A 19,662-nucleotide genomic window follows, 5' to 3' on the forward strand; every position below is an offset into this window, starting at 1 on the left:
AGAGTTTTGTACTAAGACATGGGAGCTCAGAGTTCTAGTCCTTGCTCAGCTACTACCTACTTTTTTGGCTTTGAAAAGTCACTTAAGGAAACTGAGCATTGGCCAGGCGTGGTGGCTCACGCTTATTAATCCCAGCACTTTGGGAGGCCGAGGCAGGAGGATCACTTGAGTCCAGGAGCTTGAGAGCAGCCTGGGCAACATAGTGAGACCCCATCACTACAGTTTTTTTTTTTTTAAATGGCCGGGTGTGGTGGTGCATACCTGTAGTCCCAGCTACTTGGGAGGCTGAGGTGGGAGGATCACTTGATCCCAAGAGGTTGAGGCTGCAGTGAGCTGAGATTGCACCACTGCACTCCAGCCTGGGCAGCAGAGCCAGACCCTGTCTCAAAAAAAGAAAGAAAGAAACTGAGCATCGACTTTTTCATCTCTGAAATAAGAGAGTTGGACTAGATAATCTCTTAGTTTATTCCAGTTGTTTGATTGTATGAATGTATTAATTATAGACCAAAGTATTAGTAAAAATGCTTAATTTTAAAATTGCTCCTATTTTATATTTCAACCCTTAATGAGTAATTAGAGCAACACAACTATTATCTATAATATACTATTAGTTAGAACTAGAGCTATGTAAAAAGATTTCTTTTAATTCAGCTGATGTGTCATGTAAATAATATGCTTTATTAGAATGTTTAGGTGATAAGTTTAGAGCAGCTGTGAAAGGACATAAACTATCAGTCTGTAGAAAAAACATCAGGTTGCAAGCTAGATGTCACCAAAATCAAGGCAGGAAAGGCTTTCCAGTGTTCTTCGATGATGAAATGGCCAGAGTTTCCCTAAGGCAGATAAGACAGAGGCAGATCTACAGGTATAAGGTGAGGAGAAGAACAGGTGGGATACAGTTGAGTGTAAGGAGAACATATATATGTGTCTATATATATATACTAATTTTTATAAAAGTGACAATTTAGCTAAGATCTATAAGCATTTTGTACAAATTTTTCAAGTTGTAATTTGAAATGTAAGCTGCCCAATTCTCCTCTTAGAACTGTACAGCTAGGTTTCTCAACCTTGGCATTACTGACATTTTGGACCACATAATTCTTTGTCATGAGGGTGTCCTGTGCATTGTAGTATGTTTAGCAGCATCCCTGTCCTTTACCCAGTGGATGCCAGTTGTACTACCTTTTCTCTCCCCAAGTTGTGACAACTAAAAATATCTCCATATACTGTGAAATGCTTCTTTAGGGGACAAATAGCCCCTGGTTGAGAACGACTGTTCTACAGTGTAGCACTCCTATTCTCTGGGTCTCACCTTAGGTAAACCTATGGCTGAGAAGCCATATATGTAGCCAGATCTGATAGCCTATATAGTTGGCTATCAGCAAGGACCCTTTTTTATGTGTCTGAAAAAGATGTTAGAGAAAATATTAGTGTATAGAGCCCCAAGTACTGTTGGATCTCATGAGTATCACCAAGGTTACACATACATAGCCTTCTCTCCAGGAAATTAATCTGTTCCTTCCCATGTATAAGGGCATTTTTTGTATTCTCTCTCCTTTACCTAACCCTCTTCCAGTCCACATCCTCAATCCCACCACGTAATCTGGGTTCTTGTTGAAGATTTTTATCAATGTATCTTCTAAGATAAGAGTTGGAGAATTGGGCAGAGTATTTCCCAAACAACATCTCTAATGACTTAGTTCAGTTTTGGGCCACAAGTGCATTTGTCATTGAATGTGTACATGATTGTTTGAGGAAAGTATTTGGTTTAACAAATTGTGCATAATTCTACTGTTTGCACTTGTGAAATTTAAGTAAAAGGGATTAATGTACTAAAAATCAGTTATGTGTCCCAGTTCCTGGGAAGTAGAAAAAATAAAATAAGTTGTGTGGTAATAAAATAAGTTATGATTTATAATTGTTTTAGGTATCTGTTGCTTCAACAGTTGGTATATTAAGAAAAGTAATCAAGGCCAGGTGTGGTGGCTCACACCTATAATCCCAGCACTTTGGGAGGCCAAGGTGAGAGGATTGTTTGAGCCCAGGAGTTCAAGACCAGCCTGGATAATACAGTGAAACCCCATCTCTGAAAAAAAAAAAATTAGCTGGGTGTGGTGGCATGTGCCTGTAGTCCCAGCTACTCAGGAGGCTGAGGTGGGAGGATCACTTGAGCCTGGGAGACAGAGGATGGAGGAACCAGAGATTGTGCCACTGCACTCCAACCTGGGTGACAGAGCCAGATCCTGTCTCAAAAAAAAAAAAAACAAGGAATCAAAGTACTCTAAAAGTCAAAGCAATGACTATGTAAAAATCCCTAATTTACCCCCTAAAATTGGGAAATTTTTTTGAGAGTTCTCTTACTCTGGAAATAGTCAACTTTGTTAAACTATAAAATTAGTATTTTTTGTTTGTTTGTTTGTTTTTTGAGATGGAGTCTCGCTCTGTCATCAGGCTGGAGTGCAGTGGCATGATCTCGGCTCACTGCAACCTCCGCCTCCCGGGTTCAAGCGATCCTCCTGCCTCAGCCTCCTGAGTAGCTGAAACTATAGGCAAAAATTATTATTTGTTAATAATGTGATATTGGAAATAGATGTGAACTATCAGACCACTTCCAAAAGAATATTAGATGCTCTACTCCTTTATGAAATAATTTGTATATCTAATGACTGAATATATCATGTTTTTTTTTCATGTTCTCTTTTGTTTGTTTGGTTTTTTTTTTTTGAGTCAGAGTGTTGCTCTGTCGCCGAGGCTGGGGTGCAGTGGTGTGATGTCGGCTCACTGCAACCTTCACCTCCTGGGTTCAAGCAGTTCTCCTGCCTCAGCCTTCTAAGTAGCTGGGATTACAGGCATGCGCCAACACGCTCGGCTAATTTTTTTCTTATTTTTAGTAGAGATGGGGTTTCACCATGTTGGCCAGGCTGGTCTTGAACTCCTGACCTTGTGATCTGCCCACCTCAGCCTCCCAAAGTGCTGGGATTACAGGCTTGAGCCACCGTGCCCGGCCTCATGTTTGCATTTGTTAATCACAAGTTTTTGAGCAGCTACTGGGTACAGAACACCACATGAGGCATTTTTAAGAAGCCATAAAATTAGATTCCTCAGGTTCCCATGGTGTGCTGATAATGGCCAACAACCACTCTCCAGGTGGGAGGGTGCCCTAATTTGTAGCATTTGCTGATTTCCAAGGTGTAAATACTCCCACCATGGCCGATTTCAAGCTTCCAACGTGATGTCACTGCACGTGGAATTGGATGCAGATATGTACAATCAGCTTCTGCTAGCCAGTAAGGCAGTTCCAGCACACCACTGTGACAGTTTCTTACCTCAAGGACCTCATAATCTTAGTTAGCTAGTCGAACAGCTAAAGTAGCATGCAGAGCAGTTCTTCCTCAAATGTAAGTGAGGCAAGTGTAAAATGAGCACATAAACATTAAAGGGTGCTGAATAAAGATGGTGACAGAACCAGTTTTGGGTGGGTATTTGGAATACTTTCTGGGTGTTTGGAGCCTGTTTTTAAGGCCCAGTAAGAATGGCTTATTATTCTAAGCATAAGAAACAGAGTGAACAAAAGCCTAGAGATAGATAATAAGCTTTTCTCATAGGGGAAGCAAGGAAATGAATTTAGCTAAGTAGAGGGCTCATTTGGGAAAAGCCAAGAATTAAAGATTTGTGGGAAAAAGAAACAGTGGTTTATCACAAATATTAGGCTAGGAAAAACAGCTATTGGTAGTGCAGATACTTTGTCATCAGGAAATTTCCATGGTTAGAGACAATATTTGAAAAATATTTGTTATTAGTCATATGTAGCTGGAGGAGATGAGAGACTGAAAAACTAGGAACATATTATGGTGTTCTGTACTCAGAGTGATGAGTAGTGTGACAATGGAAATGTGAAGGAGTGCCAAATTGGATTTGCTGGGTGATGGGGAACATAGAGTAGGAAAAAAAAAAGACAAAAATTATAAGAACAGTAACATGGCAGATAGTAATAAGAAAATGGGAAAGTGCCTGTTTCAGCAATAAGGTGATCAGTTCCTTTTTAATTTATTTCACTCCAGGGATAATATGTATGAGAGAAAAAGGTTATAAAAGTATTGAAGGATATAGTAGAGTTATTAAGAGTCATTTCTGGCTGCGTGTGGTGGCTCATGCCTATAATCCCAGCACTTCAGGGGACTGAGGCAGGAGGATTACCTGATCCCAGGAGTTCAAAACTAGCCTCGTCTCTTTAAAAAACAAAAACAAAAACAAAAAACAGAGACAGTCATCTCTTTAATGGTGTGATTTAATGAACTCTAGAGGAATCTTTATAACCCTTTTTAGGATATTCCAAAGGTTCAAGTTCAATCATGTTTCTTTTAAATAGATTACATTTTAGAGTATGAAATTTAGAATTGATTTATATATAATGTACAGTTTCTCCCATGATAGTGTTTCTGTTTATAATTTTCAATCATAGGTTATGGCACACAGCCTGTTTGGGAAAAGAAAATGAAATAATGGTATTTGGTGGGAGCAAAGATGATTTACTTGCCTTGGATACAGTAAGAAAATCTTATATCTAACTATTTCCTCTGAGTATTTGTGTTATTCACACTAAATGGCTATTCAGCAAGAATGTTGATATTCTAACATTGCAAAATATGAAGGGCATGAAATGTTACTCTGTGGTTTAATTAATCTTCAGGATGACTGACTTTTTTTTTTTTTTTTTTGAGACGGAGTCTTGCTCTGTTGCCCAGGCTGGAGTGCAGTGGTGTGATCTCGGCTCACTGCAAGCTCCACCTCCCAGGTTCACACCATTCTCCTGCCTCAGCCTCCCCAGTAGCTGGGACTACAGGGGCCTGCCACCATGCCCGGCTAATTTTTTGCATTTTTAGTAGAGAGACAGGGTTTCACCGTGTTAGCCAGGATGGTCTTGATCTCCTGACCTCGTGATCCGCCCGCCTCGGCCTCCCAAAGTGCTGGGATTACAGGCGTGAGCCACTGTGCCCAGCAAGGATGACTGGCTTTTATGAAGCCTTTCTGGATATTTTGGATTTACAAATCAAAATAGGTCTATTAGTTTGATTAGCAAAATTATTAAGTAGACCTTTTAAAGGATGTCTCCTCTTTCTCTTTTCTCTTACATGGGTTTCTCTAATATTATTGAATTAAAATATTTGTATGTAGGCTGGGTGTAGTTGCCCACGCCTCTAAATCCCAGCACTTTGGGAGGCCAAGGCAGGCAAATCATTTGAGGCCAGGAGTTCGAGACCAGCCTGGCCAACACAGCAAAAACCCATCTCTACTAAAAATACAAAAATGACCCAGGTGTGGAGGTGCATGCCTGTAGTCCCAGCTACTCGGGAGGCTGAGGCACGAGAATCACTTGAACCCAGGAGATGGAGGTTGCAGCAAACCAAGATCATGCCATTGCACTCCAGTCTGGGTGACAGAGTGAGACCCTGTCTCAAAGAAATATATATTTGTATCTAATATTTGATACATAAAAAGAATATTAATAATGTAGATGCTAAGTGTAATAAATACCAACAAATTTTGTTAGCTAATTTTAGAGTTAGAACATCATCAGTACTGTTGAAGCCACCTGATTATTCCTTCTGAATCTTACCTACTAGCTTGCCCCTTCAAGAGGAAACTACTTTGTTGAAATATTCCAAGTATATTCTTCTTTTTTTTTTTTGAGACAGGGTTTCGCTGTTACCCAGGCTGGAGTGCAGTGGCATGATCTCGGTTCCCTGCAACCTCCACCTGCTGGGTTCAAGCGATTCTCCTGCCTCAGCCTCCCAAGTAGCTGGGATTACAGGTGTGTGCCACCACGCCCAGCTAATTTTTTGTATTTTTAGTAGAGATGAGGTTTCACCATGTTGGCCAGGCTGGTCTTGAACTCCTGACCTCAAGTGATCCACTCACCTCAGCCTCCCGAAGTACAGGAATTACAGGCATCAGCACCGTGCCTGGCCTATTCTCTTTTTTACTATATATCTTTTACGACTGCTTTACTCAGCTGTTTTACATTCAAGTTTAAAGCATTTCAATTTTAAAATTTGATAAAACTAAGGTCAGAGGTATAAATGAGTAGCATTTGGAGAGTATGGTTCTTTCACTCCTAGCACCCTGGGAAATTCAGAGCAGGGCGGCCGTATTTATACACTATACACAATGGGACAGGAGTTCAGGAATGATTGATCTGGTTTTGTGTAGGACACTCAAAAATAGAGGATTCTGAGCCATCAGGGATGGGGTACGGTGAGCCAGAGCCTAACCCAGGGGGCACTAGCTCCCTTTTATCTCTTCAGGCGCAGTTATCTCCAGAGCTGCCCCTATGGAGTGACAAACTCCAAAATAGGATGGCTTCTCTCCAGGGAATTTGCTTTATTTTGTAGTTATGAAGCCCCTAACTTAAATGTTTTGGATATTCAAAGTTTTAGAGCTTTCTTTGGCTGAGAATTCAGTGCTTCACTAAAAGATTAAAACTACAACTTTGCATTTATTAAAAAAGCAAATTTTGTGGTTTGTCTTCTTTTTCTTGGCACTAAAATCTTCATTTAGGATACAAAGTTTATCATGAAAACAGGAATTCTGATTAAAAGCATGATCATAAATTATGAAATTCTAAAGAGCTATTTGAAAGGATTAGATACATTTTCTGTGACTTTTCTACCACATTAACTTTTAGATGAGAGACTCATTATTCAAATAATCTTCCAAATCTTGACTTTCAAATTAAGAATTCCCGGGGAGGGCTGGGCGTGGTGGCTTACGCCTGTAATCCCAGCACTTTGGGAAGCTGAGGTGGGCGGATCACCCTGAGGTCAGGAGTTCAAGACTAGCCTGGCCAACATGGCAAAACCCCATCTCTACTAAAAATTACAAAAATTGGCCAGGGTGTGGTGGTGTGCACCTGTAATCCCAGCTACTCAGGAGGCTGAGGCAAGAGAATCACTTGAACCTGGGAGGCAGAGGTTGCAGTGAGCCGAGATCGCACCACCGCACTCTAGCCTGGGCAACAGAGCGAGACTCCATCCTAAAAAAAAAAAAAAAAAAAAAAAATTCTCAGGGAATCTTGAAACCACCTGGAAAAGGAGGACAAGATAAAGAGGAAATTTTTACATATGAGTTATTTGAAAGAAAAAGTTCAACTTAAAAACAAAAAAAAGTGCCAGGCATGGTGGCTCACACCTGTAATCCCAGCACTTTGGAAGGCTGAGGCCGGCAGATTGCTTGAGCTCAGGAGTTTGAGACCAGTGAGGGCAACATGGTGAAACCCTGTCTCTACAACAGCTGGACGTGGTAGCCTGTTCCTGTGGTCCCAGCTACTTGCGGGGCTGAGATTGGAGGATGGCTTGAGCCAGGAAGGCAGAGGTTGCAGTGAGCTCTGATTGCGCCACTCCATTCCAGCCTGGGCAGGAGAGCCAGACCCTGTCTCCAAAAAAAAAAAAAAAAAAGTTTGAAAACCACTACTGGGCTGGGTGTGGTGGCTTACACCTGTAATCACACTTTGGGAGGCTGAGGGCTGAGGCGGGTGGATCACTTGAGGTCAGGAATTCGAAACCAGCGTGGCCAACATGGTGACACCTTGTCTCTACTAAAAATACAAAAAAAATTAGCGGGGCATGGTGGTGGGCACCTGTAATCCCAGCTACTCAGGAGGCTAAGGCAAGAGAATCGCTTGAACCTGGGAGTTGGAGGTTGCAGTGAGTAGAGATTGCACCACTGCACTCCAGTCTGGGTGACAGAGCGGGACTCTATCTCAAAAAAAAAAAGAAAAGAAAACCACTACTGTTATTTTTTAACTCACTTCTCGGTGAAGAATGTATTTCTTATTTTCAAATTTGCAATTATGTAGGCTATTGGTTAGGTTAAAATTTGGTCACTGAAAATTGGAAACCACAAACTCAAAGTTTGTAGGTAGCAGGTATATGTATGTACGTGTATGTTTATGTGTGTGCATGAATTTATGTGTGTGTGTCAACAACTAGATTTATTTGCTGCCTTATACAATACCTTTTACATTTATAAAATTAAGAAACATTCAATTATTCATTGTTATTTTTATCAAAAAACAATGCCTTTTTTATGTTGATTAGGGTCACTGCAATGATTTATTGATCTTTCAAACACAGCCTTATTCACTACTCAGGTAAGCAAATTTAATATTTTCTGTATATTTGCTATGAATATATGATAATTTCCTTCTCATTTTTGGGAAGCATTGAAATATTTTTCAGGTTGTTTATTACATGAATTCAAGAATATGTTCACATCTTCCTAAGAGTATAATCAAATTTATAATGGTGAACTATACACCAATGTGAGTTTTAAAAATTAAAATATACATGCTTGGCGTGATGGCTCACACCTGTAATCGAGTGCTCTGAGAGGACAAAGCAGGAGGATCACTTGAGGTCAGGAGTTCAAGACCAGTGTGGGTAACATCGTGAAACCCACAACTCTACAAAAAAAAAAACTAGCTGGCGTGGTAGCTTACGTGTGTAGTCCTGGCTACTGTGGCTACTAGGGAGGCTGAAGTGGGAGGATGGCTTGAGCCCAGGAGTTTGAGGCTGCATTGAGCTATGATCATGTTTCCTGTACTCCAGCCTGGAAATAGACTGAAAGCCTTCTCAAAAAATAAATAAATAAATAAATATATATAACACACACATATATACATATGTGTGTGTATATATATTTTGTGTATATATGTGTGTGTGTGTGTGTGTGTACACATACAATACAGTCACTGTTTTGTTTGTAAGATTGCCTTTAGTTTATATGGTAATATTAAACATACTATATTTCCTTAATTCTAAGCCTGACATTTTTCACATTTTAACTTTTTGGAAATTGGAATGTGCCTAATAATATATATCATATATATGTCATATACAGTCATTCCTTGGTATTTGTGGGGATCAGTTCCAGGAAAACCCCCACTCGGATACCAAAATTCATGGATGCTCAAGTTTCTTATATAGGGTGATGTAGTATTTGCATATAAACCTATGCCCATCCTACTATATACTTTAAATAATCTCTATATTATTCATAATTCCTAATACAATTTAAGTACTATGAAAATAATTGTTACACTGTATTGTTTAGGAAATAATTACAAGAAAAAAATGTCTGTTCATGTTCAGTACAGATGCAACTGTCATAAGCCTAACTACATTTTCAATCTGCAGTTGGTTGAATCCACAGAGGAGGAACTTACAGATACAGGGGGCTGACTGTATATACACACATACACAGACATTTAATATAGAATAATTTCTTTTTTAACCCCAAAGCTAGTATTAAGTTGGTGATATGACTTATAGTGTCTTAGCTCATACATTCTTGCTCTAAAAAGAATCTATACAAAGTTTAGTGGGAGGATTATGGAAGAAGCCCCTATTTCTACCTGTGAGAGTTGGGAGGAAGGATTTGAGAGATGTAGAAATTGCCCAGTGAACAAGTGTGGGAATTTTATGCAGAGGGAATAACATAATCGAAGACATATGAGGAAGAGAGAGATAAAGAGAGGGGACATGTTATATTTCAAGGAGTATACTGTAACATTTAGATGTTCTATAACATGAACCACCTGAAAACCATTAGAGTAGCTCAAACTGGACCTTTCTGACATCTTTCTTAACTACCCCTTCTCTTAGCACAGTAGTTCTCAAACTAAACTCTCATGAGGGGCTTCAAAAAAATTAATGCCTGTGCTCTGCCCCCACAGATGGTGATTTAATTAGTCCAGGGTGTGGCCTGCACTTTGGATTGCAAGTTCCTCATGTGCAGGGATCAAGAAACACTTGAGTGCCTACTTGGGAAGGCACTGCGCCATGAAATAAGAAGGCATGGCCTTTCCCTAAACTTGCTAATAATATAGAAGGTAGACTTTCAAGCTTCCAGACTTTTTCTACAATAGAAAAAGGAAATTGCCTTAAGAGAAACATATACAAAGTTTATGAGAATACTGGAGAAGAAGGCCTTTTGTCTGTCTATGATTAAGATGGCAAAGGTTAGGGAAGTCTTTGCAGAAGAAAGATTTGAGCTAAGAATTTGCCATGAACAAACAGTGCAAGGGTGTTAGTGTAAAGATATATATAAAAGCATAGTGTGTTCTGGATGCTGAATTCTTGAGCATTCCTGGAATGTAGTGTGAGGCAGAGAGTTGCAAGAAATGATGTTGGACAAGAAATCAGAAATCATATGTCATCTAGAACTTTATCTCTCTTTTACACTATCTGGTGTAAAAGAAATCAAGAGCCATTGAAAAATTTGGAGGAAGAGGATAAGATGATCATATTACAAGTTAGACAATTCCTCTGGCAACAGAGTGGATGAAAAATTGAAGGGATGTGTGACTGGGTAAAGAAAATCGGTAAAGAGACTATTACAGTGGTCAGGTACAGAGTGAATGTCTGATCTGGAAAGTATCAATGGGGCTGGAGAAGGAAGGGAGATGGAGACATTTAGGAGGGAGAATGGACTTGGTAGTTAAATAGATGCCAAGGAAAAGGAGTGGGAAGAATTAATGATAGGAGGGATGTGGAGAAAGGCAGCAGTCTGAAGATGGCATAAGGGTAGAAATGATGAGTTTGGTTTTGGACATGCTAAGTGTTTGTGGGAACTCTAGTGGAGCTATCCATTAAATGCTTAAATATATGGAAAGAGGTCTGGGCCAGACATAAAATTTCAGAATCATTGGAGAATCAGTAAGTGTGGATTAGCTCTGGCCAGGAGGAGTTTTAGGAGTAAGGAGGAAGCCAACAATTCAGCATTAGAAACTTAACTACATTTGAGGGGTAGGGAGAAGAAAAGGAGGCAGCAAGAGAGTGACCAGAGAAGTTGAAGGCTAGCCAGGAGATAATGGTAGCACAAAAACCAAGAGAAGGGAGATCTGAACAAGGAAAGACTACTGTAAAGAGATCCTAGAACATTTGGATTGAAAAGCACTGTGGATAGTATGTATTTTCCCTCATCTCCATTTTCACAGTCAAAGATCCAGTGTCTGTAGTCTCACTTCTCACCACTGCTTCCAGGTTTTATCGTTTCACATGCAGGTGTTGCCATCTACTAACCTCCGGCTCATTTTCCCCTAGTCACTGAGGACTTTGGCCCTGGCTCACCACAGTCCCTTTTCTTGACTGATTTTAGCGTCTGTGTGGAGAACTCTTTTCATTCTTTATGACCTTGCTCAGCACAGTTACACCTGTGAAATCTTAAACTCCCATCATCCTCTTGGACCAGAAACCTCTTACCCTTTTAATTCTTATACTGCCTTACTCCTTGGACTCTTCTCAGTTTTCCAAATAATAAGACCCTTCCACCCTTCCAGTTTTAACTTTCTTTCTTTTTTTTTTTTTTGAGATGGAGTCTCACTGTGTCGCTCAGGCTGGAGTGCAGTGTGCCATCTCGGCTCACTGCAAGCTCCGCCTCCCGGGTTCACGCCATTCTCCTGCCTCAGCCTCCGGAGTAGCTGGGACTACAGGTGCCCGCCACCACGCCCGGCCAATTTTTTGTATTTTTAGTAGAGATGGGATTTCACCATGTTAGCCAGGATGGTCTCAATCTCCTGACCTCATGATCTGCCCGCCTTGGCCTCCCAAAGTGCTGGGATTACAGGCGTGAGCCACCGCACCTGGCCTTAACTTTCTTTCATATCCAGCCTAGTTCACCTGCACTTCTTTCTCTTGCCAGCAATTTTAATCCCCTTCTCCACCATTTCTCTGTTGGTGAAGGGTGACTTCTGGGGAAGAGCACCAAGACCAAGGGAGGATGAATATGTTTGTTTATATGCCAGTTGGGCAGCAGAAGCCAATGGAGAGTAGGTTGTTAGAAACACAAGAAAATGCAGGAAAAGCGGGTAGAGCAGTGTCTTGAGAAGGTGATTTTAGCAAACAGATTTTTAAATTAGTCCTTGACTGGAGAAAGGATTCTTTTCTTTAAAATAGTGGAGAAAGAAGGAAGTATAGATATCTAGATAGAAAACTTTTTGGGTTGGGGCAGGACATTGAGAAGTTCTAGTTGATAGTGAGGTCATCTGATAAGAGAAAAGAGAGGTGAGGATAAGAACTTAAGATGAATGGTGAAGATTTGAAGTAGCTGCCTAGGTGACTGCAGGAAGATGCTGACGTCTGTCTGTGGGATATATAACAAAGTAGCACGCAGCTGAGGTAGAATATCATCAATATATAGTGGCATCATAGCTGAGAAACATGACTTTCCCCAGTAGCACTAAACAGCTGGGTCGCAGGTGCGGAAAGGAGATGACCAGCTGAATTTATCCATCATTGCAGTTTGGCTGGGATGGGTAACAGAAACGGTGAAGGGGATTAAAATTGCTGGCAAGAGAATGAAGTGCAGGTGAACTAGGCTGGATACAAAAGAAAGTTAAATACATATACTGAGAGAGAAATTTTTTTTCTTTTTTTTTTCTTTTGAGACAGAGTCTCACTCTGTCACCAAGGCTGGAGTGCAGTGGTGCGATCTTGGCTCACTGCAACCTCCACCTCCCAGGTTCAAGCGATTCTTCTGCCTCAGCCTCCCGAGTAGCTGGGATTACAGGCACGCACCATCACACCCGGCTAATTTTTGTATTTTTAGTACAGACAGGGTTTCACCATATTGGCTAGGCTGGTCTCGAACTCCTGACCTCATGATCCACCTGCCTCGGCCTCCCAAAGTGCTGGGATTACAGGCGTGAGCCACCCCGCCCAGCAGAGAGAGATTTTATATATAAATCATTTATATAATGACCAATATATAACCATATATACATGATTTTAATGATTTTATTAAATGATTAGAGTGAACTTAATCATGCTAAGAGGTCATTGGAAACCTCAGCAAGAGCAGTAAACATATATGTATATGTGAGTGTGTATAAAGGATCAAATTATGCAGGCTGTTTTGTAATATCTTTCTTGTAAATAATCATTCAGTGTAATAAATCTATACTTAAGTTAGTAATGGCTATATAGGTTCTATCTTGTGGAAATAAAATTTATTGGCAATGGCTCAAACCTGTAATCCTAGCACTTTGGGAGGTCAAGGCAGGTGGATCACCCAAGGGCAGGAATTTGGAGTTCAAGACTAGCCTGGCCAAGGTGGTGAAACCATGTCTTGACTAAAAATACAAAAAAATTAGCTGGGCGCGGTGGCACGCGCCTGTAGTCCCAGCTACTCGGGAGGATGAGGCGGGAGAATTGCTTGAACCTGGGAGGCGGAGGCTGCGGTAAGCTGAGATCACATTACTACACTCTAGCCTGTGCAACAGAGTGAGACTCCGTCTCAAAAAAAAAAAAAAAATACAATTTATTAACTAGTCTGTTAATAGATATTTAGGATATCTGCAATTTAGGAATTTGGGGCTATTATAAAAAAGTTAGGCATGAGGCTGGGCACAGTGAGGCCTGTAATCCCAACACTTTGGGAGGCCAAGGTGGGCGGATCACCTGAGGTAAGAGTTCAAGACCAGCCTGGCCAACATGGCGAAACCCCATCTCTATTAAAAATACAAAAATTAGCCAGGCGTGGTGTGGTGCACACCTGTAATAACAGCTACTCAGGAGGCTGAGGCAGGAGAATTGCTTGAACCCAGGAGTGGGAGGTTGCAGTAAGCTGAGATCAGGCCACTGTTACTCCAGCCTGGGTAACAGAGAAAGACTCCATCTCAGGAAAAAAAAAAATTAGTTATGAAATATTCTTATATATTACTATGGAAAGCTGACGTATTACATGTTGTGTTGTGATGATTCCTGCTTGGCTCCCACTGCCAGAGACAAACTGCAGATTCCTTCGCATGGTACTCAGGGCCTCCATTTATCTGTCTCGCTCTGGCCAGGCCCCACTCTCATGCTCTGCCCTCCAGCTGTATTTAGACAATAGAAGCGCAGTTTCTGTAATCTTATTTCTCATCTCTAGGGCTTTGCAAATGTGGTTCTTCTAGCTGGAATATCTTTGTTTCTTTAATTTGTTAAGGATCTCAAGGTCTCAGCTTGGACCTCCCATCTGGAGAGTTTCCCCTGGCTTGCTAAGGTTGTCTTAGTTATTCTCCTCCTCTGATTCCCACAGAACCCTGTACCTGTACTTCAACCTCCCAGGACATTTTAACTCACTTCTTGTTTAGAGTTGTTCCAGAGTGGAGGGAAAAAACTTCGTAAGAGTATGGAAGAACATCTAAATCTCTAGAGTATAAGTGCTTGTAAAAATGACAACTAAAGTTAACCACAGCAGAATCAAATGAGTCTGTTAAAAAAATTTTTAACACTTATTTTTTTGAATTAAAGTTTATTAATTGAAACAGATGCTTTTTTGATAGTTCTTAAGTTTCTTGTGGTTTTACAGTACAAAACCCTCTTCAAAATAGCATAAGATTAAAAAGGGCATTGTACTTGGAAGGATACTGCCCTCTAGTCTAATGGAATCAAAGGGGAAAAGAAATGAACACCCAGGCCCCAAGAAGAGTAGAAACCCAAGTGGTCTCTTGGCACTTTCTGTATTGCTCCGTTCCTGTCTTTCACCCTGCTCTCTCTGGGTCAAATAAGTCAAGTGTGTAACCCCCGTGCAGTTGTTTATGGAAGAAACGTGGAGCAGATATAAAAACAGATGTTTCATCTTGAGGTGACAGAAGCAAAGGACAGTTCTGGGAGAAGGGTATATGGTTATTGGGCCGACTGAAAGGATAACATAAACAGGAGCTGCTACAGACTCATCTGGTTTGAAATTAAGTCTTAATCATTTTTACTTAAAGAACATTATGCATGGTAAGCCATATATTCTGTTTCCATTGGATTTTGGTCAGATTTAGTCTCTATTCTATAAAAATATATGATTATTGTGGTGCACTGGGAAAAAAATCCTATCATGTTCCAAACAAAACATATGAATACATTGCCATGTAAAATTTTTATGATGATTTTAAATTTTAGGAATACTTAACTATAACAAAGGATAAATGTTTGAAGGGATAGATACCCCATTTTCCATGACATGATTATTATGCATTGCATGTCTGTATCAAAACATATGTACCACATAAATATATATACCTACTATGTACTGACAAAAATTAAAAATTAAAAAAACCCATGAAAGTCCAATACTACAATGTTAAAAAAGAAAGAATTCTTCACTATAAATGTTTTATTTTATAACCTCAGGTTCAAGACTAATAATTCTGTTATGTTTTATTTACAGGTCATGTCTTGACTGCATTGGTAAAAATTCTATCATGTTAGAAAGTCAGATATCTTTATTACCTCCTAAACTTCTGCAACAAGTACTCAAAAAAATAACATTTTGGGCTGCAGCTAATCACCGAGAAGAACAAAGAGTCCAAAAAGAAGAAACAGAAAATAAATATCAGTGGATCAGTAGCAATTAAATTGTTATATACTGTACATATTTAGTATGTTTTAACATTTTAATCAGACTATACATTTACACTCCCAAATTGCAGGCTTTATTTAAAGGATAAAATTTGGAATACAAATAGTCTGTTAAGTGACTATATGCCATGGAATGTATGGAAAAACGATGTTAATGCAGATTAATTTATATTTGTAAACAAATTGCCTTACAAGCTGCAGAACAAATGTTCTTTCTGAAAGTAAGTACAGTTATAACAGATTTTAAGTCAATGTGTATTCTTTACTGGAAAGATTACATACATTTGAGAATAAGAAATTACTCTCAAGAACTTCAGAAATCCGCAACATAATTTTATAAATATATAAATACATGTATGTATGTCAAGACACTACAAATACACTTTCAGAAAGAATAAAGTTTCTCAAGTCATTTTAAAATTACCTAAGGTTCTCCTTGAATAACTAATACAGTGGGCCAAATATTATAAAATAGGCAAACACGAGAATGGTATTAAATATTGAACTCCTGCCCTTTTCGACACTTACCTAGTAAAGTATTCTTAGGCATCATCATAACTTTTCCTCACCTTTATTCGAATAGAGGAATAAATGTCTTCAGTTGTCTCTCCATTACCCCTAAGTTATTAGTTTGTTTAGTTTATATAGAAAGACCATGTTTTAAAGTACATAAAGTGGAGGTTTATCATACAGGCTTTGAAACATTGAGAAGCAGTATTTTTATTAACTTTTTGAGACATATTAAAATACATTTTGCCTTAGAAGACTGCTTCTATAGTAATTTTTGTAAGTAATGAGATGGGATGGTAATCTAGTAATTTGACTTTATAGAAATCCCTCAGTTTGGCCCATACCATTCTACAGAGTTGTGCTCAAGACAGATACTGAAAAAATCTAATACCTTCCCTTTTATTTTCAGCATTACCATCTATACAGAAATGGAACACTGTATCTTTATATTCCTAAAAATGGTACTTTTGGCATAATTAAGAAATTTTTCTTTATATTATCAAAATCATGCCCTTCCATTGAATTATTAATTACAATTAATTACTAAAAAGCTTGGTGTATAAAATTATTCTCCACAATATTACCATGCAAGTTATCTCTGAAATTTAAAATGTTAAAGAAAAATATTTCTATATTGAAATATATATAATTTATAATGAAAATTATAGTAGTTTGTAGTATTTCATTGAATTTTAGAGAGATATTTCATATATGTGTACTGTATTTTGGATGTGTAAAGCTTCTATTTATGTATTGAAATATTTTTTTACATTTTATTTATTGTACAAAGTGTATATAATTACTGTTATCGTTTTTGTCAGTGTAAAGCAGTCATTAGAATTGATTATACAAAAAATATTTCATTGTCAGTTTTCATTTTTCTCACTATTTTTAGGCTGAATAACAGATTTAGAAAATGAATCTCACAAGTAATTCACATCTTAGAAATAATTACCTTATTATGCTGTGATGCTGATGAACTTTAGCATCAGCTTTTATATTTAAGGCAAAAATATATCAAGACCTAATTAGGTAACTGATAGATAACATTGAGCAGAAGGAACACCGTTTTAAAATGGCTTCTGGATTATGTGAATGCCTTGTCCCGCCTCTTAGAAGAGCACCTCTATTTTTAAATGGTGTATTTGGAACATTAAAAGTTGGATTAGCCCCCTCAAAATACACACTCTCATGGGCTTTAAGAGAATGAAAATCTGGCCAGGTGCAGTGGCTAACGGCTGTAATCCCAGCACTTTTGGGAGGCTGAGGCAGTAGGCTTGCTTGAGGCCAGGAATTCAAAACCAGCCTGGGCAACATAAAGAGACCCTATCTGTTAAAAAAAAAATAAAAATCTCAGAATATTCTTACCATTGTCAGAAAGGATTCTTTTAAGGTTATTATTATTTTTAATGTGATAACTAACATCAAAATTAGTGTACTTTTTTTCCAAATAGTATTTTTGCAAAAGCACCTTTAAAAATATTTTTTAGAGGCCGGGCATGATGGCTCATGTCTGTAATTCCAGCACTTTGGGGGACCATGGTGGACAGATCACTTGAGGCCAGGAGTTCGAGACCAGCCTGGCCAACATGGCGAACCCCTTTCTCTACCAAAAATACAAAAATTAGCTGGGTGTGGTGGCATGCACCTATAGTCCCAGCTACTCGGGAGGCTGAGGCAGGAGTATCACTTGAACCTGGGAGGCAGAGGTTGCAGTGAGCCAAGATTGCACCACTGCACTCCAGCCTGGGAAACAGAGCGAGACTCCATCTCAAAAAAAAAAAAAAAAATATATATATATATATATATATACATACATATATATATGTATACATATACATACATATATATATATGTATACATATACATACATATATATATATATATATACTTTGGAACTTTGTACTGTCAGCTGACACACACACTGATGTTTTCACCAATGTGGGTTTTTTTTGTTTTTTTGGGTTTTTTTTGTTTGTTTGTTTGTTTTTTGAGACAGAGTCTCACTCTGTGGCCCAGGCTGGAATGCAGTGGCGCAATCTCGGCTCACTGCAACCTCCACGTCCCAGGTTCAAGTAATTCTCGTGCCTCAGCCACCCGAGTAGCTGGGATTACAGGTGCACGTCACCACGCCCAGCACTAATTTTTGTATTTTTAGTAGAGACGGGGTTTGTTGGCCAGGCTGGTCTCAAACTCGTAACCTTAAGTGATCCGCTTGCCTTGGCCTTCCAAAGTGCTGGGATTACAGGCGTGAGCCACCACACCCGGCCACCAGTGTGTCATTTATACATGTATGTGAGAGAAATAAAGTCACCGTGATAGAATAATTGTCAGGGTAGTGCATACTATTGATGAATTAAAACTTAGATTTCAGAATTTCTGGGAGGAAAAGAAGCAATTTTGAGGAGCAGATGATCCCCCTACTCATGTTTTTTGTGCCTCTCTTTCCATTGTATTAATTTAATTCTTTTGGAATTTCCAGTTTGATGAAGTTGCCATACAGTCCAGCCTGTGGGCACAGCATGATTTTTTCAAATGATTCAATGTCTGTTGTTACATTATGGCTCATTCTTGGTGTTGTATATTCTGTGGGTTTTGACATGTATATAAGTACATGTATTCACCAGTGTCGTATCATACAAAATAGTTTCACTGCCCTAAAAAATCCTCTGTGCTCTGCCGTTCATTCCTCCCTCTTCTCTAACCCCTGGAAACCACTGACCTTTTTACTGTTTACATAATTCTGTCTTTTCCAGAATGTCATATAGTCATACTGGCTTCTTCACTTAGCAGTATGCATTTACTTTTCTTCCATTTCTCTTCGAAGCTTGATAGCTCATTTCTTTTTAGCGTTGAATAATATTCCATTGTCTGACATGCCACAGTTTATCCATTCATCTACTGAAAAACATCTTGGTTGCTTCCAAGTTTTGGCAATTATGAATAAAGTTGCTATACATATGTTTTATTTTCAGTTCATTTGGATCAATACCAAGTTTTCAGTTCATTTGGATCAATACCAAGGATCAAGATTGTTGGATCATATGGTAAGAATATATTTAGTTTACTAAGAAACCACCAGACTACCTTCCAAAGTGGCTATACTCAATGAATGAGAGTTCCTGTTGCTTCACATCCTTGCCAGCATTTGGTGTTGTCAGTGTTTTGGGTTTCTTTGTTCTACTAGATATGTAGTGGTATCATATTGTTTTAATTTGCAATTTCTTAATGACATATGATGTTGACATTTTTCATATGCTGACTTGCCATCTATATACTTTGGCGAGGTGTCTGTTCAGGTCTTTTGCCCATTTTTCAATAAGGTTATTCATTTTCTTATTGTTGAGTTTTAGGAATTCTTTGTATATTGTAGATAACAGCCCTTTATCAGCAGTGACTTGTAAAATTTTCTCCCAGTCTGTGGCTTCGGTTAACATTGTCTTTCACAGAGCAAGTTCATCTCATCAGTTCTTTATTTCATAGACGGTGCTTTGGTGTTGTATCTGAAGTCATCACCAAACCCAAGATTATCCAGGTTTTCTCTTCTCTTCTACAAATGTTACAGTTTTATGTGTTACATTTAAGTCAGTGGCCCATTTTGAGTTAAGTTTTTTTAAAGATGTAAGGTGTTTGTCTAGATTCATATTTTTGCATGCCAATGTCCAGTTGTTCCAGCACCATTTGTTGAAAAGACTATCTTTGTTTCATTAATACTGCCTTTTCTCCTTTATCAAAGATCAGTTTACTATATTCATGTGGA

At 38.9% G+C, this 19,662-nt stretch overlaps 1 protein-coding gene across 2 annotated transcripts in view; it reads left to right on the forward strand.

The window, feature by feature from the left end:
* Window positions 1-18,989, forward strand: part of KLHDC1 (kelch domain containing 1) — a 63,758-nt gene extending 44,769 nt beyond the window's left edge. Inside the window, exons 11-14 of one of the 2 annotated variants that reach the window (XR_004029585.1) lie at window positions 4,463-4,547; window positions 8,097-8,149; window positions 15,202-15,613; window positions 18,878-18,989. Coding sequence is in view for 1 of the 2 variants with exons in the window: in XM_030810128.1 (XP_030665988.1) it covers window positions 4,463-4,547; window positions 8,097-8,149; window positions 15,202-15,388 (325 nt within the window). In the remaining variant the exon portion in view is untranslated. Of the gene's footprint in view, window positions 1-4,462; window positions 4,548-8,096; window positions 8,150-15,201; window positions 16,761-18,877 lie in introns of those variants that run through there. The other variant, XM_030810128.1, reaches the window with a different exon arrangement.
* The last annotated feature ends 673 nt before the right edge of the window (window positions 18,990-19,662 follow it).

The sequence above is a fragment of the Nomascus leucogenys genome, chromosome 1a, assembly GCF_006542625.1.
Source record: "Nomascus leucogenys isolate Asia chromosome 1a, Asia_NLE_v1, whole genome shotgun sequence".
In the NCBI taxonomy this organism is placed as follows: Eukaryota; Metazoa; Chordata; class Mammalia; order Primates; family Hylobatidae; genus Nomascus; species Nomascus leucogenys.